General features: G+C 46.6%; 1 protein-coding gene across 2 annotated transcripts in view; it reads right to left on the reverse strand.

Moving 5' to 3' along the window:
* Positions 1 to 26,665, reverse strand: part of GLRA1 (glycine receptor alpha 1) — an 81,241-nt gene that overhangs the window by 48,091 nt on the left and 6,485 nt on the right. For both annotated transcript variants that reach the window (XM_032851615.1, XM_032851614.1), the window contains exon 2: positions 640 to 767. In XM_032851615.1, coding sequence (XP_032707506.1) covers positions 640 to 767 — 128 coding nt within the window. The remainder of the gene's footprint in view (positions 1 to 639; positions 768 to 26,665) is intronic.

The raw sequence follows: 26,665 nt of genomic DNA on the forward strand, positions 1-26,665 counted from the left end.
TGGCTCACCTCACTCAGTAAAGTGACCTGCCTAATCTCTGTAGCCATTTGAAATCGTGACTCTGAGAATACAACGTTTCAAAATTATATATTAATCCCTGGGAACTCCCAGCAGATGAATTTTTGTTGGAAGTTTCTTCTCTAAAACAAATAAAAGTAGTACAGCTTGGGGGAGAAGCGAGGGTGAGTTTGCTCCTTATTCCCTTGACTCCCTTTTCGGGCACATAGTGGAAGGCTGAGAGCTCCATGAAGCATAGTTTAAAGCCCACAGGTACGTCCACTCAATCCCTGCAGAGATGAGGAACTGAAGCCCAGAACAGGGAAGTGACTTATCAAAGTTCAGAGCATACGTTTGAGCCTGAAGCAAAATGTGGACCTGTTTCCCCACCTTCCATGTTTGTCTATCTGTCCGTTATGCCAGAGGGAGTCAGTAGGTTTTAAGACTTTTTTTTTTTTTTTTTGACAGAGATCATAAGTAGGCAGAGAGGCAGGCAGAGAGAGAGGGGAAGCAGGCTCCCCGCTGAGCAGAGAGCCCGATGTGGGGGCTCGATCCCAGGACCCTGAGATCATGACCTGAGCCAAAGGCAGAGGCTTAACCCACTGAGCCACCCAGGTGCCCTGGAAGGCAAGTTTTCTCTACCTTTAAAGTTGGGCCTGATCCTGGCGTCATATCCAGAGGTTCTTCCCATTAGCTTATCCAGGAAATCCGAGGGTGACATAGGCTTGGGCGCGGAGCGGGCAGCTTCAGCCTCCTTGGACGCAGCAAGGCTAAGAAAGGAGAGAGGAAAGCAGAGGGTTAATGATGACCCTGAGCTCACAGACCAGCCTCGCCTGCACCCAAGAACCACCAAGAGTGTTCTCAGCCTGAGAAATAGGCAGTGTGTGTCCCTAATGAGGAAAGACCAGGTTCAGCTGTGTACTTGGCCAGCTGTCCGCCAACACGGGACCCTGGCAGGCGGCTGTGGGTCTGAGGCTGCCGAGAAGCCTCTGCCTTCTCAGGCTTCCTCTCTGGGATTTTGTGCAACCACACTGGGCTGCTGGGCCGCCCTGGGGAGGAGGTTGAAGGGTTAGCTTCCCAGGAGGCCCTGCACTCTCACGGGTCTGGGGGAAAACTCATCCAGAGACTCTCAGAGATCTCATAGTCTAGCCTTTCCCCGAAGCTGCTCTTCAGAATCAGCCACTAATTAAAAAAAAAAAAAAAAAAGGTTGCCCGAGTCAAATACAAGCAGGAACAGAAATTTAATCAGGCATCTTTACCTCGAGTCTTCTCAGAAGCTTTAACAAGCTTGGAGGCCTATACTTAGGGGACCACCATCTCACGAAACATACGCTTTTGAAAACGCTCAGTTGGGAACGTTGAAGCACAGTTAGCGGAAGACGCGGAGGGACGTCCCTGAGTAAACCAGCCTGCCTCTGTGCGTCCAGACAGGGGGATCTGAGAGTGGACTGAGGGGGTGCTCCACATCGTCTCTGTCACCAGCCCCCAGCGACAAAGCGGTTTCAGGTCCTCACTCATGCCGTAGCGTGAATTACTGATGTCTACGAACAGTGGCTGTCCCCCTGCCATGCTCTCAGAGGTGCGCAGATCCCCAAGAAGAGTCAAGATTGGAAGCTAAAAGGTTCGAGAACAGTCGTTTGCGTTGCTTTGGGCCAGAGAGCTTTCCTAGTCCTGAAATGATAGCAGGAGATAGCTGGGAGCAGGTGCAGCCATAGTGTGCGGCGCTGTCAGGAGCTGGTACGCTGTGGGACGGCCATGTGTAGGGGGATGACTGTGTGCACGCACGTGTGTGTGTGTGTATGTGTTGCATAAGATGTGTGTGTGTGTATGTGTTGCATAAGATGTGTTGCTTCTGTCACCTAGCCAAGTAGGATATTGTGTTCCCTAAAGATCCGCACTCAACCGCTCTTGTTTTTCACCTTTGCTTGTTTCTGATCTCACAGTTGTAACGGTTTAAGTGATCACCTCTAAGGGATGACTCTCAAGTCTGTCTCCTCCTGGCTGCCGCAGAAGCCCCCTTTATTCATTTGCAAACCTGCCCGTGCCTCAAATTCATCTCATGAACGGGATGCCCCAGCTTCCTCTCTGAACTTGCTCCTGCAGATCCCACTTCCCCAGACAGCGCCAGAGTTTGGCCACTGTCTAGGTCTACAAACTCCAGAGCCATCTTGTCTCCTCATCCCCCTTTCCTGTCACATCCCTTGCTCACCAGGCACTGGACCATGCTACCCGGTAATATAGTTGTACTTGTGTTTGAAAACCAGGAATTATGGTGTTTTTATTTATTGTTTACTTGTTCTTTCAATCCCCTGCTGTGTCTACTACGGTGTCTCAGGCATAATTGATACTCGGTGACTGCACAGTGAATGAATGAATGAATACGATGTTACTTTAATTAATCAAATATTCTGGTTAGTAGGGTATTCATAAATATTCATGTATGGATTAACAATTTTTAAAGTAATTAGACTATTATTTCCAGTAATGAAGAATACCGAAAGTGATCTGGTATTCCTGTGCAGGTCCAGAAGGCACTTCAGGATTATTAAACACTCATGTTACCTAACCTGAAGATCCCTTATCCACATACTCAGGAGCTCGTTATGATTGTCAAGATGAGGGACAATGCATTTTACTGCTTGTGTGTGTGTGTGTATGTGTGTGTGTGTGTGAGAGAGTCTGGATGTTTGTGAGAGGGTGTGATGTGGGCAGGTTTCTAGGTGTGATATGTACAAGTGAGTGGATGGGTACGAATGTGTGTAAGGACTGGGATGTGATGGGGTGTTTGTGGATATGCGATGGATTGTGTTACACAGATACGTATGTGCAAACATGTGAATACCTCTGTTCATGTGAAAGTGTGTTGTTACGTGTGGCATCTGTGTGTGTACATGTGGAGTAGATGTACGTGTTGGATATAGGGTGTGAGTGTGTGGAAGGCTTGTGTGGATGTGGTATGCGCATTACCTGTATGTGCTTCTGAAATGTACTATGAAATGTAATGTAAGATAGCGCAAAAACAGTGAGAACAGATGACTGGAATTTATCCTGTCTCACTTACTTATAAGCTGTGTGACCTTGGGGAAGTTACTCAACCTCTCTGAACTTGAGTTGTCCCATAGGTCACATTGGTTTTACATGAGTGGTAACTGAGGTAGCACAGCTGAAAAACAACCAAGGACAGTTCTTGGGACATAGCGGGCACTTGGTATATTGTCTTGCTCTTGCCTTGCTCTGTGGTGTGTACATGTGTACGTGTGTGCATGTGTGTGTGTGTTTGAAGCACTTCAGAGCCCGTCTGGGGCATCTTCTGGTCTCACTGCTGCTTTCTGCTGCACCACTGGCCCTGCGTGACTGGGAGATCTCTCCAGATGCCTGCTGTGGGCCTAAGTTAGTACCGCAGTCCCAGCCTTTTCCCCATTCAGCACCAGACTCATGGCTGTTCTGTGGCTCTGGCACGAGTCAAAGGGACCACAGCATCCAACTGGTGATTTACGACTTTTCTGCTGCTATAATTCACTTCTAGAGCCTTTCTAGGAGTGGTGGTTATGAAGCTTTCATAAGCTCCTGTTCTCTCTCCAGCCCCTCCTCTCAGATAATAAGATTTGGGAACATGGTACTCCCTCCCAGCAGCTAGGAGAGCACCAGCCATCTCTTGGCCCTTAGGCCTCTTTCATAAGCCTGAATCCTATTATGCCGTACTGGGAGAGAATGAATTCACCCCAAATTGCCCCCTACCATTTGCTATTAGCAAAATGTGCCATTTAATACCAGAATCCTCCTCCAAGCCGAGGATTCCTCTGGTCACCCAGCTCTCAAGTCTGCAGCATTTGCGGTTCAGTTACCTGGCCACTGACTCCCTATAAGCTCTGGCACGGGAAGCTGAATCGAGGCCATGGAGACTCTGAGAGGTTAAGTAACTGGCCTCAGGTCACACAGCACTTTCACGACAGAAGGGTTTAGAACTCAAATTTTAAAGCACTGCTTCATCCAAAAGCTACAACATATGGGAAAGCCTTGTAAACTGTGAAGAGTATCCACAACTTTGCTGCTATGGTTACTATTTGTGGTGGAAGCTTATGGTTCCCTGTGACATCTGGGAGCATCAGAGCAGGAGTCTGACTCGACAGTTCTGATCCTGCAGCTGTACTTCCCACCCTGAAACATGGAGAAGAAAGGGTTGTGGGTCGCCCCATGATCTGTGTCCTCAAGGGATTCACGGAAGAATTCTTTGAAATTCTGAGATTCGCTAGTCCCAGCTGGTATCCCGTACCTGTGGGTTTTCTGGGGATCACATTCACATTTTTGACTCTGTGTTTCTGCACCACCTGTCCTCGTCAGTTACAATGTTTCCTTAAATCACCTCACTTCTTTCAAACTTACTCTTTTTAAACAGCGGGCTTGGTATTTCACAACTTAGAAATGAAAAAGCACCATTGTTTCCCGGAATAGACATAACCCCTAAGAGGGAAAGCGGTGAAAACAAAACAAAAAGAGAAGCCTAAAATTCTAGTTGCCCGCTATTGATAACCAACATTCACAAAGCAAGGCCTGCCCAGAGTCCCAGGGGAAGACCAGCAAGGATTTCGAAAAGGCTGGAGACACATTAACACCTGTCTGAGACTTTAATGAGAGCTGAAAAGGAAAGAGTTCAATCATAATTCACTGATAATCCGTGTGAACTACCCCATCTCTTACTGCCCAAGACCAAAATCTCTCTAATTCTTTTATACATGCAGAGTCTTTATTTGAATGTCAAAATAGCCATACACCTCCACTTGATAATTATTGTACATTTCCATCTATATTTAAGAAAGCACAGTTCACAGGGAATTAGTTCAAGGGCCCTCTATAGTAAATCTGTGCTCTGTGCTTTTGTGCAGAGCACATATGCATCAAGGAGCCCTTGGTGCACATTTAGAACCACTACCTCTGGTGAACTTGAACATTTGCTTATAGACCGTGAGCTACTGAACAGAGAAGCTGGGGATGAACCTGAGAAATGAGACCTTTGATTGTGAGGATTTGCTGACCCTATGAAAGTATTTGGAAATGATGCAAATTGTTTCAGGGATTACTGCAATGTAATGGAGTGAATCAGACTCGGTTGAGACAGATTTGATTAATAGTAATTTCAGAAAGACAGTGAGGTCTTCTGGGACCAAGTGTGCTGTCTGTCCCTCGCTGGGAAGGCTTTATGGCAAAAGCTGCAGTGACTGGACAGAGTCACCTTAGTGTCTGGAGATTTGTCACACAGGGAGACTTTGGTACTTAAAGGACCTCAGTTTTGACTCCTAATGAAAGAGGGGGTGGAAAGATCCAGGAGTGGGTTTCCAAGCGGGGTGTGGGGGGTGGAAGCAGGGGGACACTGTGAAGTGGGGGATGTGTGATCTTCAGAGAGCCACTCCCCTTTGTGGCTTTCAGTTTCCCAAGCTACAAAATAAGGGGGTTCGAATAGTCTCTAAGAGTCCTTCTAGCCCTAAACTATCATTTTATAAGTCCGTAATGTTCCCTCTCCCCCAACCCCCTTTACACACATTTGTTCTTGGCATCTAAATTTGTCTGGAATCTTTTGAGGGAACATGAGCATGTCTGTGACGTGGTTTTTCCCAATCCAGTCTCGAGATTTCTCTCCAGTGGAACAGCTCATGTTTCAGGGATTTGTTGGAAGAAAGGCCAGATCAATGCTCAGATTCTCATTCTCTTGTTGCAACATCAATTGGAAATAGGGAATCGATATGGAGCTGTCAATCTGAATTTCAGATGAGCTGAGGTTGGCACCATACGGGTGAGAAACGGTTTTCAATTATACCCTGCATGGCCCCACACCACAAAGAACCATTCTGGGTTAGCAGAGGGAGTCCCCCTGACAGATGCCATCTCCATGGCTCAAAACGGTAGATAAGTCAGGAGGTCCAGGGTGGGAAACAGGGAGGATAAGGTGAGGGGCAGGAGAGAGACTAACAGGCAGAGGGTAACCTAGGGAGAGGCAGGCAGGGCTGGAGGAGAAGCTGCAGGTGTGGGCTGAGAAGGGGAGGGAGGTGGAGCAGGGAGAGGAGAATACGAACTAGAAGGTGCCTCAGGTGTGGCCAGTCCTTTAATCGAAGGGTTCAGTGAGCACAAGGGACGGGCGCCCGACTGCACTTAGTGGGACGGTGGGGGCTTTCCAAGAGGCTTTGCGGGGAAAGCGATTTTTTATAGCAGAGCTTGAAGGTGGGGTGTGGGGTTGGCCTGGAAGAAATAGGGGAGTAGGAGGAGCGCTTTGAGTAGAAGGAACAGTGCATCAGTCTAGAGGGGAGAGAGGACTTGGAGACTGAAAGACGTTTAGCTTGTGTGAGGGAAGGAAAGGGTGGCAGAGGGAGAGAGAGAGAGAGAGAACAATGATTAGTGGTGAAGATGAAACATTGAGTCTGTGAGGTTGGGAGTAGCAGGGACTCATCCCCTGGGTCTCTGTCCTTACAGTGGGTCTAAAAGTTAAGGTAAGATTACCCCTCGCTAATCCCTTTACAGTAAAACGAATCCATTCTGAGTGCTCAGCTGTTTAGGGTTATACTGAAGCGTGGTCTGGCCAGGCTTGAGGAATGGGCCCTCCCAAAACATCTCCCAGTGAGGGGTGTCCAACTTGGCTTCCAGGCAACTTGTCCTCTGACTTGGGCCAGAATATCTCCCCCCTCTGTCTTGGCACGGAGGTGATCCAATGAGAGAGTATTTATTCTGGGCAGAAAGCACCTGGTCAACTCGTCGGAGGTTGTCTTAAAGTCTGCTAGCTGCTTGCATGGGCATTTACTTACGACACAGTTTTGAAGGTCACTATGGAACAGAAGAAAACACAGTAAGGTGGGAGCTGGGGAACAGGAGTGTAGTTGCAGCTCTAGCTCTAACTTCCTGGGTGGTCTCGGGCTAATTCTGTCTCCTAGATGGGCCTCAGCTTCCTCATCTATGAATTGGCCAGTTGGCATTAGGTCAGGCACAATGGCCTGTTCTGTGTTGAGTGCCCACTTCCGTTCAGCGGGGGGGTGGTTGCTCGGAGAGAGGTTCTGGGACTTGACCCAGCAGGGAAGGTACCAGGACGGCTCATCAGTCTGTCCAGGGACTAGACTGTGGAGTTCCAGCTTGTCTCCATTTTGCAGGCCGTCTTGCTGTGCAATCCTCTGCTCTGATCCTTCTGACTTATTAAGCACCCACTAAACGTGTAAGGCACTATGGGGGAGATGCAGATGAACATGTCATTGCCGACAGAAAACGCCCTCCGTGTGGGCAGGGTTTGTGTCTGTCTCCTTCGGGGCTTGGTGAGTGGTAGCAATCAATAATCATTTGTTGATGAAGGACCTTTGCCCTCTTGTTGTTGATAGTGGAGCAGATAGAACAGATCAGGGACATAAACGACCATCAGAGGTCACCACCCAGCTCAGGAGGTATCATTGGATGGCTATGGTGGTTCAGAGAAGGAAGGCAGTGTTTAGGGGAAGGTGGGGACATGAATCAGATAATTTTTCTGAGTTTTAATTTTAGCCTCTGCACTTTCAGAGAGAAATAACACTTGCTGTTGTCTATGTTGTGCATTTTAGGGGGAAAACTTTCTTTCTTCTGCCTGTGGGCTGTCCTGGGGAAAGGAAGGGGGAGAAGTGCTGGGGAGGGCTCATGTCCTAGGCTCCTGGGAAGAGGTGCGGCTGATAACTCTCTGGTCTTCTGAACTTGACCAGTTTTCTGGGCCCTGGCCCTGGCCCTGGCATTCGGGAACCTGGGGGTTGCTGTGCAGTGGAGGCCCTGCTGGTCGCCCTTAGCTTGGCCTGGGTTGCCTCCTGAGGTCAACATCTGGCTTTTCATGGCCAGCTGTGCAATTCCAATTTTATTTGATTGCAGTAGGGGCTTAGGCTGGCCAGGGAGGGCCTGACAAATTATTACTCTTGCTTCGTGATCTGCTAAGCATCCCTGGGGGCAGAATGTCCCAGTTGGCAAGTTTGGAGCCCAGTTCTCCCCGGGGACTTATGGAACAACACCTACTTCCCCCTTCCTGGCTCACCTCCCCCAGCTATATCTGCTCCCTGTAAGAAAACCTTATCTGTGTCAGAAAGCACATGTATTTGATTATGATTCTCTTGTGTAGGAAGATAAAATCTTGGATCCTTAGAGCTGGAAGGAACCTTGAGACTCCATCTGGTTCTTCCTCTGCCCCTAGGGAAGTAGGAATCTCCAGGGATCTTTCATATGCCTTATCATTGCTTCTGGTCTGTTCCTCTGGATAACCTTCTATCTAATAAACTCTTCTGCTTTATGTTCTATAACTCCACAAAGCAAGCTGGCAGGAGAGGGTGAGGAGGAGGCTCCTTGGGAAACTGAAGGAGGCACTCACTCTTAGGGTTGGGTAGGCCCTTGCAGGTGCCCAAGAGTGAGCCCCTCTTTATTTTATTTTATTTTTTTTTTTTAAAGATTTTATTTATTTGTCAGAGAGAGAGAGAGAGGGAGAGAGAGCGAGGGAGCTCAGGCAAGCAGAGTGGCAGGCAGAGGCAGAGGGAGAAGCAGGCTCCCTGCTGAGCAAGGAGCCCGATGCGGGACTCCATCCCAGGACGCTGGGATCATGACCTGAGCCAAAGGCAGCCGCTTAACCAACTGAGCCACCCAGGTGTCCCGAGCCCCTCTTTAAATGTGGTGTCCTGGGCACCTCACTTGCCTCACCCTAGTCCTGGCCTTGCTGTGGCATCACAGAGCTGCCAACCCAGTCCATCGAGGATAAAATTTCCTGTCGGTCATCAAATTCTGTAGGCAATCTCCTATAGGAGAGGGAGTCTAGACCTCCTGCAGCCTCTCATTTCATTTCCAGAAAGCTGTGTTTTGTTTTTTCTTGTTTAGTGGCAAGAAACAGCATTATGTATTTTACCTCATTGTGTCCTGCCAACAGCCTGAGCAGTAAGATGTCTGTCCCATTTTACAAGTAAGAGAATTAAGGCTTAAGACTCACGTGGCAACCTAGCCGTGGCACACCACACTGTATTTGTCTAACTGACGTCAAGGTTTTCCTTCCTCCGGCCTCTCTCCTCCTCACTCCACGTGTCGGTTCCAAGGCTGGAATCACAGCAGCCCTTGGTGTTTTATGGTTCAAGCTCAGATTTCCACTCTGTAGCCTTCCTTTTCTCTGGGGTTTGGGGCACTCACTCAAGGGGTTACGTAGGCAAGAATGGTGTTTGTGCGCTTCCTTCCAGGCTCTTAGTAAGTATGGTTCCATGAGGCACAGAGCCTGGCCCATGGTCAGGGCTCAGTAGTTACTTGTTAAGCGGGTGATAAGCACCTGACATTCCAGGGAAAGCAGAATTTAGCTGTGCCGTTACTAGGCCTCGGTGATGTGATTTGACTGGAGTCAAAAAGTCCCAAATTCTGGCCCTGATACCTTTAGGCAGTCTCTGGGGAAAATACTTGATGTCTTCTGGGAAAATCCAAGGCAGGAAAATAGGAGAAGCCATCCTTTTCTTTTGGCAGCATCCACAACCCTCCCATAGGTTGACCTAGGCCGGTGGCCTAGGTCAAACCCATGTCTATGCATAAGCCTCACATTTCTCCCCACTGAGGTCCCTAATTACAATTCCACAACAGCCCTCTCACTTTGTCAATTCTACAACAACCATCTCACTGACTGTCCCTATATGTCTCACTTGGGGAAATTTTCCCATGCCTTTGACTGCATGTCATTCCTCAATGAGTGTCATCAGTGTCATTCTGCAATGAGTTACAGTGTGGGGAATCCAGGGGACCCTTCAGAGACTTGAGTGCTGAAGAACAGGCCTATGGGGTTTGCTCTGCCAGAGTCAAAGCTCTTAGCAGGCCCTACGTAATCATCATGCATCCTACGAGCTGGATAAGAGAGCAAATGGCTCTCATTACCTTCAAAGCAGCTTTCTTTTTAATCAGATAAATCTCACTGGAAAAGTATATCTTTGCAGAGAATGGAGCTTGAGGCTTCTGGACAAAAAGTTTTGGGAGGAAAAATTGCACTAATCAGTAGGGATTGGTCATTTGAGGTTGCCAAGACCTGGGAGTGTCACTCTTGAGGAGAAATAATAATAGGATAAAAATAGATAAAGTCACGGTATTAGTTGTGGTAGGGATAGCCTCCAATCACTTAGCACCTACTATGGGCGGAGTTCTTTACAGGTGTCCCTGGATTTAATCTTCTCAACAATCGCATGGAGATGACATCATTACCTCCGTTTTACAGACAAGGAAGCTGACACTTGCATTGTCAGGGATGTAGCCAAGGTTGTATGGCTTATATGGGGCTCTGCCCTCAGTCAGCTGGCCTGTGAAGCCCACGCTATTGACTGCTACACTCTGGTGACTCTTCCAAGAGACAGTGATTACAAAGTCCCTCTGAGGAGTCACTGTGGTTCATGAAAAACTGCCAGCATTACTCTTGGACCTACTGGTGGGAATTCGTGGAACCCTGGGAATCGGGAAGTATGGGTTGAGAACAATATGTTGATCCCTCTCAGACAGATAACACTTTCCGTGTATATGGCACTTCCAAATTGGTCGCTACATTTGCTCCTTGTCCCACGCCCATGACAGCATCTCCGTGTGCAGGTGATGGCCTGGAGGACCCACCGGAAGGCTGAGAGAGCTGCTCAGGGCCTCCACCGGCAGAGCCATAATGTGACCAGGATCTCAGATGTGGTCTGGGTCATTCTGACAATTTGGCCCTTCCCGAAAGACAGGAAGGGGATGGGCGAACCCTTCTTGGCTGTTCATTAAGTTGTTTCTCGGAATTTCCCTGGCATTAGCTTGACTTCCATTTAGTTCTTCCATCTAAGTTGACTCATCTTTAAAATACGACCTGCCTTTACCAACTGCTGGTGTTGTTTGACTGGCTGAAGACCCCGTGTTTTTACAGATGCTGTGGAAACACGCTCTTTCCCCTCAGAGGGCGGTCAGCCTTTTTCATTCTCTTGGCACTTTGAGGTCTTCCTCATCTCCTTTGAGTTAGGATTAATTTATCAGTTCATTTGTTTACTTATTTATCCCAAACTATCTAAGCAGTACCTACTACAAGTCAGAGATTGTACAGGTGATTGAGAAAAATATGAATAATATAGTTATAACTGCAGGCCCATGTTGAATAGTTATAAAGTACTAGGTTTCAATATTTAGTCCTTAATATAATCCTATGGGTTGGGGAGTCATAATTTCCATTTTACTGATGAGGAAACTGAGGTTCACAGAGGTTAAATAACTTTTCCAGGTAGACCTGACCTGGCGCACTTCTCCCTTAACTGTGTCAGTAGTGAATATGCCTTAGCCCTCACTTTGCACAAACTCCCAAACTTCCTACACCAAACACGTAGGAAGGCCTACATGAAGACATGTGAGTGTTTGAATACCTGGGCCTATTAGAAAAAACGTATCACTTTTCCCTCCCGAGTCTATACCAGCTCGGGCCTGTAGTGGAAAGTAAGCCACGTTGCAATGGAGCCATAGGAAATGCATCAACAAAAAGGGATATTTATCCCAGAGAAAACAGGTTTTCATGAGGGGAGCTGGATGTCTGTGGCCCTCAGGCATCCAGGAGACTGATTTCAAAGGAGGATGTTGAGAAAATAAACCATCCTCGTTGGGCTTGGAGGAAGGATGACCTTAAATTGTAGAAAGAGCAACTTGGATTCAAATGTGAAGCTGCCTTTAATCAACTGAGAGCTGGGGCTTCGGAAAGAGGACACTTAACTGTGAGTAGAGAGGGTTGGGTTTAGCTGAGGTGGGTATTTGTATGTAAATATAGAGTTTTCCAGAAGCTCCAGAGCTCTAATCCTTCTCTAAATAGCCCTTGTTCCTTCCCTTGAATCCTCTAAGACAGAGAGCTGCAGCTCTGCTCACTGGGGTGGAACTTCTTTGTCTCACTCAGTGGGTTCCAAAGTCTTGGGGAAGACCAAAGGGAGAGAAGTCATAGAATTATGAACCTGGTAATCTTGTGCATTAAAAAAAAGAGGCATTTATTGAACACCTGCTATGAGTTAATGACCGTATATTCTGATATTACAAAATCAGTAGGGTGGATCACCGCCATCTTAGAGAGAAGGAAACAGACTCAGAGGTTAGCTGACAACGATAGCAATTGCCTTCTGTGCTCGAACACTTTCTAGGCGCTACGTACTTAGCTGAGAACTTTCACATCGGTGCTTTCTAAGCCATCCAGCGACTCTATGAGATAGGACCACTTTCTCCTCCATTTTACAGGTAAGGAAACGAAGTCTTGGAGAGCTTACATGACCTCATCAACGTGCTCTGATGGCAGAATTGGTACGTGGCTGTAACTGAGGTGGAATTTGGGCCCAGGTTTTGGAGCAGCTGTTCACAGGTGTTACAACAGCTCACTCAACTGGACTGTGCATCGTGTTGACTTTCCGTTCCTCTGTGGTTTAGTGTAAGCCTCTGTGAGAAGCACTGCCTGAGGAGAATTCAGGGGAAGACATGTCAGGGAAACCTGTGGGACCCAATGAGACAAAAGGAAGACGGATGGATGATGAGGGAACGACCAGGTGCCCCTTCCTGGTTTGAGGATGAAGGAGGGCTAATGGCAGAAGGAATGCAGGGTCAAGGCTGTGTCTTTCTTTTCCTTCCGGGGTTTTCCTTTCTACCTTGTGGGATCCTCCAGCAGGGTCACCTCTTCATAACTCACAGGGGGCCTACCCAGGAGGCCAAATTCCTTTGCCTTCTTCTTCTTGCTGAAGGTGTGAGAGGAAAAGAGAAATAGCCCGGGGGACAGGGCAAGCTGCTGATGTGGAGTCAGAAATCCCTGTTTGACTCCCGCCTGTTCCTTTGTGTGACCTTGAGCTAGCCCTTTATCATAATTAAGCATCCGTTTCCTCATCCATAGGGTGTAGATATCTTCTGTGCTAACTTATGAATGACTATTTGAAACCATGTTGAAGAAAGCATAAGGTGCTACCCAAGTAAGAACGCCCTTCTGGCCTGGAACCTGGGCGTGCTCTACAGACTCTGCCATCAGCCTCAGGCTCTGCCATTTCCTACCTGTGTGGCCTTGGACACACCACTTATCCTCTCTCTGTTTCTGCATCTGTAGATGGGGGTGATAGAAGTTGCTGCTCATGGGGTTGTTGTAATGAGTAAGTCAGTCTTTTGTAGTGCTTGGTTTGGTTCTTGGCACATCATGAATGCCCAATACATTTTGTATTGATTCAGAGAGAATTGGTGGATCTAGGCTCTTTGATGAGGGATAAATAGATGGGCTTCTAGAGCTTTCTTTGGGCTTTGCGCTTGGATGCTCAAGGACCACCTGCTGCCACACCTCCAGGAGCTCTCTGGGGGATCCTTCTCCTGTGCTCCTGGTAATTTATCGGGTAGGTAGTCAATGAATAGCATTACTCTGGCAGTTAAGTCAATAGGATTAAGATGATCTGATGGTAACAGAGTAGTCACTGCTGCTGCACAGATGGAAACTGTCCAGTGGCAAAAACTGTTCCTCACAAGCTGGCTGGCTGCCCTCAGACCAGACTCTTATAGCCCTTTTAAAAAAATAACATTTTCTTCTGACGATTAAAACAATAAATGCACATTGGAAAAATACAACAACAACAAAAAAAAAAAAAAGAAGAAAAATTCAAAGAAAAAAAAATAAAACCCTCCTGGAAATCCCATCATCTAGATACCAACTGTTACCATATTAGTAAATTTCTTCTGGGTTTTCTTTTTGCCTCTGTATAAATTGGTTTTGTTTCCTGCCCTTTTTTTTAAACTGAAGATTCTGAATGAGCATTTTTCTCTTGTTATTAAACCTTTAGAAACACGATTATAAATGACTGCCCAGGCCAATGTGTGGCTGTATTAGCATTCACTTAGCTATCCCTCTCCTGATAGGCATTTGTATTATTTTCAATTTTTAGCTATTATAAATGATGCTGTGAAAACCTCCCTTGGTCACAAACCTCTGTTCGTGTCCTAGAAGCAAAATTGCTGAGTCAAAGAGTATGACTATTTCTAAGGCAGAACAACTAAACCAGCACAAAGGAGCTCCCGTCTCCTTCAACGCCAGGACCAGCGGGCTCCTCATTGAAAATTCTTTATTATGTGGAGTCTGCTTGAAGGCAAGGGTTGAAGGAAATGGTGGGACAGTGAAAGTTAAGAGAGATGACCACATTTATCTTTTTCCTTTTTCTCCATTAACTCAGATTGCCCAAGAACCCACAGACATCGGCGTGTGCTACAGGGGAGAAAGAGAGACCTTTGTGACAGTGTAGTTCAGAAGTCCAATGTTGCAGATGCCAGACATTGCTTTTTATATATTAAATTTCCCCTCCCTATGTCTTCTGCCTGCATCATATCCAATTTTTTATCCCTGAAAGTACTTAGATATAGTAAATACGTGGTTTGAGAGGGGGGATGGCGTAGCAGGCTCAAATCTGTCACAGAGCTGTTGATCTTGGGCAATTCACTTAGCCTCTTCAAATCTATTTCTTTATCAGAAAAAGGAGGCCATGGAGCAAAAATGTGCTCCTGGGATTGCTGGGGTTGAGGACAAAATTCATCCCAGATACTGATGTGGTACCCAACACACAGAAACCACTAGGCCTATTCGCGATTATTACAAATAAAAATTAAAGTCTTTGTGAGATTCAAACATTCTTCACTCAAGTTCTATGCCAGTCTAGCTTACACCTAATAATTCTGAAGAACTTCAGAAAAATAGAAAGGCTAAGAGAGGCAGGTATGGCAGGAAATAAGGGATGTGGGCTGTGCTTCAAATCTTGGCTAATTTATTATGTTCTGGTGTAAGCCCTGCATTTTAAGAGGAACATTAACAGGTTGGAGCAGGTCCAGAAAGGAGCAACTGGGCTGGTAAACAAACTTGAAATTGACCTGTAAGGAATAATTAAAGACTCTGGGTGTTTGGCTCAGCGAAGATTTAGGCAGGGAGATCATTTTTTACAAATCTCTGTCGGGTTGTCGTGGGGAAGAGGGAATCTGTAAAATAACGTTCTTGAATATTTACTGTTTGCCAGGCACTGAGTTCAGCCCCGTGAAAATATTATTTATTTTTTCCTCTCCCAGACACTAGATGAGGAATATATGTGTGTTCCTGTTGCACAGATGAAGAGACCTGAGGCGCAGATGGTAGAAGATGGCAAAAACGCCTTGGTTGAAAGTGACATGGCTGGTAGGTGGTAGGTGGGACTAGAAACAGATTTTTCTGATTCCATAGCTGAGGTACCTTTTCCAGCCCAATGATTTGTGCCAGGCGACCAGGGAAGGCAGAGGGGACTTTAAGAGGGTTGCGGGGGGGGGGGGGGGCTGCCTGATACATGGGAGGAAAGAACGGATTGACCAGGAGGGTTTCCCAGTAATGGAAGGGGCATCATCAGGAGGTGGCATGTTTCTTGTTGCCTGAAGTGTTCACGGATTAGGCAGAATCCTGAGCGACGTGCTGTTAAGGATGAGTCAGCCGAGAGTGGACTAGAACTGTGGCCTTACTACTTACTCGATGACCTTGAGAGTTGGTTAACATTTCTGAGCCTCAGTTTCTTCTTCTGTAAGCTAGGAATGCTTGATTCTAATTTTAGGATTGTTGGGAAGAATAAAAAATTCAGATCAATTTCTGGCCAAGAACCTGGCATACAAAAGTTGCTCATTGTATGTTAAGTGAACAATTATCTCTGGTCTTTTCTTTTGCACCTGTAGTTCTCATTTACATAGTGCCACTGTCTATTGTCATCTTCCCCAGGGTCAAGATTGGATTCGGGGACGTCACCTGCAGAATGGGTATTCTCCCTCACTTGTACAGAGGCCTGTATCTGCCAGGCTCTGTCCTCTGAGGGAAATGACAGGTTGGACTTTGAAATAGGGGTAGTGGAATAAACAAAAGGAAGAATGTTTAGATGGAAATGTTAAACAACAGAGTAGACATTACTGGGAGAGAGAGGAAAGCCATTTCACCTACTGATCAATTATCAGAGAGCACACTGTGTGCCCAGCACTGTGTCCTGTACATTAAGGGCGTACTCCATCAGTCCGAGGTACTGTCTTTGCCTCAAGGCCTGGGACGGCTCAGACAACTCTGACAACTGGAGAACAGGACTGAGTGTCACTTGTGCTAACTCCCTTGCACAGGACTATTAGGGAAGGGATGCTTAAAGGCAGGAGGTTGGAGAAGATGACCTTGGAAGATCTTTTGCAGGCCTGGGCTTGTCTCTTTCGGATGGCTCCCAGGATGACATCCTTGCAGGCACAGTCGGATAATGTTGCGGCTCTAGCTCCCTTGGGCATGGCCTCTAGTTTTCCCAGGACATCCCTCAGACCTGGGAATATGCTAATCATCGTTGTCTGTCGTCAGGCCCGGAGGAGGAGGGGCTGCCCTCCTTCCTAGCCAGGGAGAACCAGGCATTCCCTGCCAGCCTCCCAGGGCTGTTTCAGGCCCCTGTTCCTCAGACATCAGTCCTGGCCCCCACCACACTCAGCCATGGCCCCCACTAGGGGGAGGCATGGAGCTGACTGCCCAAGGATAAAGCTTTTATTGCTGTAATTCTTGGTAAGAGACTCCATTCTTCTCTTTCAACAAGAAGGCAGACTCCAGCTGATCTGGGAAATACCTCTTTTCTTTCTCCTCTGGTTTCTTCCCCGGTTCCTTAGCATTTGCCTCTACCTCTCTCCCCTCTCTCCCCTTCTCCTTCTGTTGTTTCTGAATCCTGTACCTCTCTCCCCTTCTCTTTCAGCTGTTTCTGAATCCTAGAATGACGGAGCCGAGAGAGACCTTAAAAGTCAGCTAGTCCAGTCCACCCACCCATTTTACACAGGAGAATACTGTGGTCCTGAGAGGGAGGGAGACTCATACAGAATGGTCTTGGCTGAACCCAGAAGAGACACCTCCTTCTTGATTACTCTGCTTATCTCCCCTTTTGTCTACCCCTCATCTTGTCTCCCCCCCACCCTTTATGTCTTGCCCCATATTATTTCTTATTTTCTTTTGTCTCTTCATGAATCCATGGTGACAGATGGAAAGGAAATCAGGACTTTGGGTGGCACAGCTGAAGGAAGTGTATCGTCAAGTCCTCTCCACCTGCTTTCCTCACTAGGAAGGGCTGTGATTTGGGGTGAGTCTCTCCATTTTCTTCCTCAGAGACTCTACTCCCTCCACTCTGCCCCAGCACATCTCTGGATGTGAGGTTTGTGCACGTCTTTCTGCCTATGAAGACTTTGAACCGGATTGGCCTGAAGGTGTCCCAGGTGGTAAAGTCACCGCTTTGGCACAAGCTGGCATCATCCACAAAATGGGGATGATACTAGGACGTATTTCATTGAGTTGCTTTAAAGACCAAATGGTTAAGCATATGGAACTTTCAGAAAAGTTTCTGGCATATAGTAGATTCTAAATACATGTTATCTGATAATATTATAAATATTATTTAGAGGAATTTCTGTTCATAGGCAAAGGATTGGGAGTCACAGATGTTTTAACATGAGAAGGGAACAGAAAACTACGAATGTAGTTTCAATAGATACTTGTTGGTGTCCTTGTCTCCACTGTGCTCTATTTGTGAATGCGCCTACTTTTTACCCAAATGTACCATGTTTCGTCCAACTATTTGAGTTCATAGAGCAGCCCATGTCCATGACTCACACTGAGAAGCCATTTGAGACTTAGAGGTACAGTTAGGCTTTGCTCAAAACTGAGTTTCACAAGTCCTTCTGGTATTTTCCGTTCAATCCAATGGCAGTGTCTAAGATGGGATGGTAGAGAACAGCATTCTTCAAACCCAAATTGCCTATATAGCATATGACAAATTTTGCCCAGTTCATATACTATTACTTAATTTACCCTTAATTTGATTTTTTAGCTTAACAGACATTACTAGTATTAAAATGAAATTGGTAAATTCCAGTACCCAGTAAAATAAAATTCATGACAAGTAAAATAAAAGAAAATTATTCTGTACCATTGAAATTTGTCTTGCACACTACCAGAGGAACAATCTTTAGGTTTAAGGGAAAACTGTCATGGTGATAAGAGACCTAGAGTCCTCAGTCCTTGTCTGGGCTGAGCATTAATTCACTGCTGACTTTCGACAAATCCCTTTCCCTCTGGTCTCTGTCCCCCCCAGGAATTGAAAGGATGGGGTCAGATGATTCTTTCCATCTCTAACTTTTTTTTAATGACCAAGATTTTATGAAATTACAAAAAGGATCGTGTAGGGCTTCCTGTACCCTAATGAAAATACATCCATCACTTGTTCTAAAAACCCAAGTATATATAACATAACTCTAGCCTTCCGCTTTCCAATGACATCTCACGTCTAGCACAGTGACTTCAGTGGGGAGAGCAACTTCCATTTGCTCAGAAAATTCCTCCAAACACACCATACAGTCTTAGCCTCTATGCTCATTTTTACTTGGAGAAACCAATCAATGAGGCACTGGTTCAGACCACCCCAAATGTCTCTTTTCCCTAGCTGGTGCATGTTCTTTTATTTAGGTGGGCTCCACATTTGATTGTGTTCCCATGCTCTCTGACACCCTCTTTTGAAAAAAATCTATTTTTTCAGCTTTCAAAAGTAATATATATTGTGAAACATTCAAGCATTACCAAAATATTTAATGTAGGAAATAAAAGTCCCCCATAGTCTCATTCTTAAGAGATAAAACAACTATAAGCAGTTTTGGGTCCATTTGTCTAGACTTCTTTTTCCCCATAGAAAAACAATAAAACATTAAAAAAATAGAAATGAGATTTTACTGTACATCCTGTTTTGCTACTCGCTCTCCACATTCCCCCTCCATTTTAATCTTTTGTCCTGGATATTTTTTACTTTTCTGCATGGAATGAGGTCACCTGCCTGTGGCACTTCTTGGCCATGAGATTTTGGATGAATCATTTCTCCTCTCAGGATTTCAGTTTCCTCATCAGTAAAAAGAAAGGGACTTTCCTCACTGGCCCATCTCCCTACGATAAGTCTTTTTTTGGTAAGATTTTATTTATTTATTTTAGACAGAGTGAGCCAGCATGGGTTGGGCGAGGGGCAGAGGGAGAGGGAGGGAGAGAATCTCCACTGAGTGCAGAGCCCAATGCAGAGCTCGATCTCATGACCCTGAGATCATGACCTGAACTGAAATCAAAGAGTCGGATGCTTAACCATCTGAGCCACCCAGGGCCCCCCCACCCCATGATATAAGTCTTAAAGGAGATGATGTGTGCATGTGCAAGGGTAGGCAGCCTGGGGTGGGCTCCAGTGGACCAGTATCTGTCCCATCATTGGATTTCCTGGGTTTGTAGTGGTGTCCATGATCTGAAAATACATAGTTTCCCAAGTTGTTTATTTGTAGACCCCTTTAGAAGTTAAGCTGTATGAGAGCAGGGACTACATCTGTTCTGTTCATCACTGTGTCTGTCCCCAGAACTTAGAACAATTACTGCCTTATAGTAGGAATTCAATAAATATTTTGGGGGTAGTGAGCAAATTGTCCACTCTCAGGTTGGCTTCCAGTTGGTAAAAGGCCCACTGGGAGGGAACAGGGCAGAGCGGGACTAGGCTGAGCCTGGGTGACAGTGGATGGCTGGCCCCTCCAGTGTCCTTGACCTCCCCATCCTCCAGCTTGCCTGTTCTGCAGGCCTTCCCCCTCTGTTTACAACATTCTCTCTTGGCACTTATTGCCACTGGGTGAATTAGTCATTCTTGGTGGCCCAGTTGAAGTGTCCTGGCTCCTTCAAATTTGTGCTGCCTCCCCACCTCCGGGCAGAGTTAAACAGACTCTTCTTGATGCTCCCAAAATGTTCCGCATATATCCCCTTTTAATAATAGTCCTCATGGTTTTCCTGCTTTGCACAATTTCTTTGTGCCACGTGTATACCTAACACTCTGTACACCTTCTCCTATTGAAAACTTAGGGTGATTTTTGGGGGGGTAAGGGAGTGGGTACTAATGATTGCCATTTTACAGATGAGGAGAACTGAGGCTTAGGAATCTTAAGAACAGTCTTTGTCCCGGACCTACAGGTGTCAATTAAGTGGTATAACCTGGATTCTGGAATATATCTGACTGATTCATCAGTTTTTAACTGCTGGGTCTTCTATGAGCCAACTTAATTCAAGAATTATGCAATGGCAGCTGGAAAGACCTATAGTCTTTACACAGTCCAGTCTTCTTTTAGGGATGGAAGAACCGAGACTCAGTTACAAAGTCAGAACAGGAATTGCAGGGGGAGGAAAATCCTGTTCTCATCTTCAGGATGTACAGTCTTGAGGCAGGGTGGGGGTTACACCTTTGAAACTTGTCACCCTCTTTTCCAGGAAGCATGGCTTTTTATATTCCAAGGGATAGTCAACAAAGTCCTCCAAGCCCCTTCTCTCTAGAGATGATGCCGTCTTTTCTTGGCCCCTGTCAGGAGTTTCTCTTTTCTGCTAAATGTTTTAGGTCACACCAAGAAAATGATCTCTAATGAAGTTCATGCTTTCTGCCCAATTAAAAACCACTGTAGGAAGATTGTCTTGCCCTCCGGAAGGTGCCTCTCTTTAGACCTGGGTCGTGGTGGGAAGGAGCTTTATCTGTGATGACGCAGGTGCGTTGAGAGGCCCAGAGTTTGAACATGCTCAGCCAGACAGCAAGGATGAACCTGAGCAGCTCACCTTGCTGGCTACTGACCCAGGGCTGAGCTGCCCTGTCCAGCTGACTGTCACTGTGACTCATGTCTCGGAGCAGAAAAGGGTCACAGTGAGACACAGCAGTGTTTTGGGGTTGGCTGGTTGGAAGCCTTCTGGTCATGGGCTTCTGCAGAGCCAATAAGAAGATGATGGGGGAGCCGGCTGTGGGGACCAAGTAGTTCAACTTAATAGGTCCTGAATACCTAATACACATGGTCACAGGGACGATGCTCTGTATGAGGAAGAAATAGAACAAGTTGAAAACTCTGGGAAGCGCCAGGGGGTATGTCTTAATCTTCTTGTTCCCCTTCCACATGTCCCACAAGGTTCATCATGTTCCTGGTCTTGGAAGGGCTTACAGTCCAGTAGGACAGGAAGTAGGGCACCCAAATGCACGTAAGGCCTCCGTGAGTGACCTGAGTGCCGAGAGTCATGCCTATACCTCCAAGGGGATTTAGGAAGGAGAGTCTATGGCCACGTGGGAGATGGGGGCGTCCAGGGGCTGCCTCGCAGAGGAAGTGAGGCTAGAGCTGGACCCTGAGGCAGGGATAGGATCTCAGAGAATGGAAAAGAAATTGTGGTTCGTTAAGGGCTTATGCTCTGTGCAGAAAAAGTGCATGAAAAGTCCCTCCATTGATTTATTGGTGAAGCTCTTATCTTCGGTTTTTAAGATGAGTGAACCGCCAAGATCATACAGCAAGGATGTGACTGAGGCAGGATTCAAAGTCAACGAGCTTGAATCCAGAGCTCGTTTCTGCCTTTCTGGCCAGAAATGAAGGGGAGGGTTTTTTCTGGGTTTATGGAGAGGTAGGGAACAGTGTGAGAACAGTACAGGGATGAGAATGATGCACCTACTACAGAGACCAATGAGAAGTTCAGTTTAGGCTGGAATTTGGTTTGTGTGAACTAAAGAGCTGGACATGGAGGCGGGGGCTGTGTGGTGGCAAGTGGAGCTTTGTCCTGCTGAAACCTGGAACGCTCAGCGAAGGGCACCACGAAAGCAGACTGGTGAGATAAATCTGCACACACACTGACAACGTATTGCTGAGTGAAAAAAGGAGTTGCACAACATGGTGTTTCGTATAATCCCATTTCTGTAAAACAGAAATAGCTCGCTCACGTAGCCCAGCAGTTCAAGGCTCTCTGAAGCCAGACTGCTTGTATTTCCAGCCCTGCTGTTTCCAAGGTGGGTAACCCAAGGAAAATGACTTACCCTCTCCCATTCCTCATCTGTAACCTCATCTCTACAATGGTATAGACGATGCTCTATAGGATTGTTCTGAAGCTTACGTATCTTAATACACAGCTTGTAGAAAGATGTGAGGCACATAGTAAGCACTCATGTTTTTGTCATTACGTTATTAAAATCGTCTGGAAGGCTGAATATCAAACTGTTAAGTGATTTGCCCCATGGGGTAAGATTTCTGTTGATTTTAGTTTGAATCCCATTTCCCTATGTGGTTTAAATATTTTATAGCTAACCTGTAATGCTAATAATGTAAACAAACCAGCAAGTTTGTTTCCAGAGTTGATATTGGGAGACTTTCTTTGTATTGTAGTTGTTGTTCTAGTAGCAGCAGGCCTGCTATGGAAACACTTGGAGAGGTCTCTGGTGTCGCTCAGAGAGTTATTGAAAACAGGTGTCTGAGACATCATTGTTCAGGCTTCCCTCAGGCCAGGTGGGGAGTGCCGCTCGTGATTATGCAGGAGAGCTGGCCAGGTGCTTGCTCCCTGTCCCCATTCTGCTCCTGCCACCCTTGGCAGGCCTGGGCATGGTTTCTCGGATTAGAGATGTTCTGAGAAACCCTTTGGCCGTGCTTTGGGAGTGGCAGATCTGGAACCCATGGCAAGACCACCAATGCTGGAGCTTGCCTGCCTTTGGGAGACAAAGGGAAACCGTATTCTCAGTCTTGTGTGATTGTGGGTTAGGATGTGACGCTTTGGTGTGAGGACTAAGGACTGGCAATTAAAATTTTTTAGGAGCACCTGGATGGCTCAGTCAGTTAAGTATCTAATTCTCGATTTTGGCTCAGGTCATGATCTCAGGGTTGTGAGATGGAGCCCCTCGCCGGGCTCCGTGCTGAGCATGGAGCCTGCTTAAGATTCTCTCTCTCCCTCTACTCCTCCCTGTCCCTGCTCACACACACACTCTCTCTCTTAAAAAAAAAAAAAAAAATTTTTTTTTTTTTTTTTTAATAGGCTACATATTATGCTGCCTTTCTTTCTGGCCTCCCAGCCCAAGCAGGAATTGTCCTCCAGAACCTTCAACAGCTCTTTGAATCGAGCACTTTTCAGGTGAGATAAAGAAGAAAGGTACTGTAGTGACTGGTCTGCCCTTCGAGCCCTGACCATATCTGTCTGTGATGGGGGCGGGAGGCAGTGCCATTCCCCTCCTCTGTGAAGGGTGGAGATCGAAAACTCACATCTATTTACCGATGTATATTAACTTTCTGATGATCTAGAACCATCCAAAAGAGATTAGCCCTTGGTTATCTAGAGAGGGAAATTAATCTCCTTTCTACCTCTGTCTTCCTCATCCACTTCGGTTTCTTCTCTCCTCCTCCCTGGTTCTTTCTTGGAGTAACAATATCAGTGTAATTAAAAGAATGTTCTCCGGAATCAGCCTGGTTTTGAGTCCCAATTTTGCCTCTTACTAGTTGTCTTACCTTGCGCAAATGGCATAACCTCTTTATGCCTCAGTTTTATCACCTATAAATGGGAATAGAATAGTATTTATGTCCAAGGATTTTTGTGGGGTTATGAAATGAGGCAAAGGACCTGACATTTTGATAAATGCTCAATAAATAGTAACAACTATTCTTAGTGCATTGTTGCGGCCCAGGTTGAGAGGAGCATCATGAGGCAGGAAGAAGGGAAGCTTCGGGAAGAAAGGAACATTAGCCTGCGGCATCTATTAGCATAAAAGATGCACATACTCCATGCCCCAGCAATTCCATTTCTTGCTCTTGTTATCCACCTGGAAAAATGTCACCCGTGTTCACAAAGATATAGGTGCACTGTGACTGTTGCCGCACCGATGTCAGTGGAAGATTTAGAAGGAAGTATAAATGCCCCTCAGTAGGGGGATGGCTGGAAAACGATGGGATATACGGAACATGAAATGCTCTGTGATAGTTAAAAGAATGAGGTGAAGCTCTGTGCCTCCATGGGTAAATCTTCCAAGACAGATTCCTCAAAATGATAGTATGTGTATACTCCAATAGTTAACACATGCCGTATGTTTCCATATACACACACACATACGTAGATGAATAAGAACTATCAAGTACAATGCCCCTTAAGGACACAAAAGCTGGGATGGACCTGGAGAACCTATCAAAGGGGATTTTTAGGCTGGAGTCTAGTATAAGATTTTCAAAAAAGGAATATATGCATTATATTGTATAACTAAAAATGATCAAGAACAGAGAAAGGAATACCTATCTGGCTAGGAATCAGAAGAATATGGCTGTTAGACCAAAGGCCTGATGGAGAATTCCCAGATCTTCTCTCATAGGCTTCTTTCCATCCTCCCACTGAGGCCCACTGGAATGCGGGGAGGGGGCACTCTTAGCCTTGAGAAGTGCACCAGCTCACCGGACCTCCAGCTTTAGGAATGTGTGTGTGTGTGTGTGTGTGTGTGTGTGTGTGTGTGTCTGTCTGTATGTATAGTCTTAGGCAAGTCACTTCCCCAAACCTCAGTTTTCTCAACTCTAAAATGGGGATAGCAACCACTGTCGTGTATCTATTTTTTAAGGAGACTGACTGGGAAGTTCATACGGGATCGTGAGTGTGAAACACTCGATCAGGTGTCAAGCGCTCGTGGAAGGGAGTGCGGCAAGTCTGCCTGGCCGCCAGGGTTGCTGCGGCCATGCTGCATTCCCCCCCCGCCCCCGAGCCAGGCAGTGTTGCAGAACTGAGCATACGGCAATAAACATGCAGCTCTCCAAGGCCAAAGATCATAGCGGTTACTTTATTTGATGTCTAAGATAATAATGTGCTTTGCGGGAAGGATAATAGGTTGAAGGGAGTAAAGAAGAAGGAAGGACGTGGTCCCGAGATCAGACAGATGGGAGCAGGGGGCAAGACTCTCTGACCATCTGGGAGTCCGAAACGGGACCCCAGTGATGTGGAGCTGAGAGTGCGATGTGCACAGGGGGACTGTCAGTGAGGTCATCCTTGGAGCGATAAACCACAGATTTCCTCCTTCTGAACACCGTGATCTATGATCTGTCTCCTCCATCGGTCCCGATAGACTCTCACCGCTGTGTCCCTGGGCCCCACAGGGCTGGGATTCATAGCCCATTCCTCAGGTGCCCTTTCTCCTTACCCAACTTCGTATGGTCAGAGTTCCCAGCTTTGCTAGAACTCCGGGGCCCAGACCACCAGTTTGGGAATGGGGATAGCTTTCTGAGGAAGACTTCTTGAGGTGTGTGTCTGTACTTATGAGGGAGGACAGCGTATGAGAGTGCCAAAGGAAGAAAAGGCAGTGGCAGAGTCGCAGGCACACCACCCTTAGAGATGCCATGCAGGCAAATCAGTTTGGGGGTGAACAGAATTGTGCAGGACCTGGGGAGCTCTGCCATTCACTCTATAACCTTAAGGGAGTCATTTATCCTTTCCTCATCTGCAGAATCAAAGGGTTTAATCTGCGTCAGGGGTCCCCAGGCAGAGTCACTTAGAGCCCTACTACCCAAACCTTTGGTCCAAGGAAGCATCAGCACACCCTGGGGCTGTTAGAAGCGCAGCCTCTCTGGCCCCGCCCCAGACCTCCTGAGTCTGAATCAGCATCAGTGAGATTCTCAGGTGATTCATACACACTGAAGTTTGAAAAGCACTGACTTAGAGACTCTGGCTAACAGTACAGGCTTCTGGGTCCCCCTCCTGAGAGATTCTTATTCAGTAGTCTAGTACGGTGGCAAACCACTTACAGCTAGATTTGAGAGCTGCTGAATTACAGAACTGCATATGTCTCCGTGATTCTGTTGGTACTTAAAACACTCTGAAGGAATGTGTGATTCTCTGGGGGTGAATGGGTGGGAAATCTCCCGGAAAGGAGCAGAGGCTTATTCCCTAGGTGCCTGTGGGTTGCCCAATGTGCAAGGCAAGAGAGAGAACGCTGCGCATTTCGTGGCTGCGATTAATGACTGTCAGCGGCTCCCTGTTAAGATGGTAAACTCATTTAGCAATGGATACTGAGAAACAGCCGAATCCAAAGGCAGAGAGTGGTAATCTAATTGCACTGAATTAGCCTCAGGAGACTCGGACAATATCAACTTCAGAAAACCACAAAGGGATCCTTTATAAGGAGTTTCAAAAGCTTTGGGGCCTCAGCACCTCTCATCAGGGCTTGAGTTACAAAGCAGAGACGCTGGGCTAAGCCCCTCTCCTTAGCATCTCAGGCCATTGTTCCCTTCCAGTGTGCTTTCTGCATGAATTTGCTGGCTGGCCCCATGGTGTTTTCAGATGTGTGTTAGGCTTAGCGGGGGTTGGTTCAGGAGGGACAACAGGGGTTCAGGGCTAAGAGGCCTCCAGCCATATCGGCCACTGGTCCTGTGAACACTGTCCATGTCTATGGACTTGTCTGTGGAGACCAGTGCACTTTCGAAGTGGTCTTTTTGGCTGGCTCTGACATTTTCTTATTTCGAGGTCCTTCTCATTTCTTAATACCAACCTCTTACATAACCAGGTGATTTCCTTTTCATAATCCTTTGTTGTATCTTGTATGTGTGTGCACGCGCACGTGCACACATGCTCATGTTCATTGCCCATTTTATCCGTCACCAATCCATTTTAAAGAAGGAAAAGGGAGGAATGAAAGTGTGTTTTGGCATGACCCAGAGTGCTTACAAGGATGGGATGGTCATTTGGGAGTCAGGAAAGGAGGGAATAGAAGTATCATGAAGATTTGTCTCTGACCTGCATTCATTTACTTTAATGCAGTAAATTATAAATCTCAACCCACAAAAGCAGCTTGAATTTCTTCTACAGCCTTCCTGGGAGGCGGAGTTCTCTGGCTTCCTACCTCCAGTGACAGGG

This window comes from Lontra canadensis, unplaced genomic scaffold, assembly GCF_010015895.1.
Source record: "Lontra canadensis isolate GAN:19392208 unplaced genomic scaffold, GSC_riverotter_1.0 scaffold5, whole genome shotgun sequence".
NCBI lineage: Eukaryota > Metazoa > Chordata > Mammalia > Carnivora > Mustelidae > Lontra > Lontra canadensis.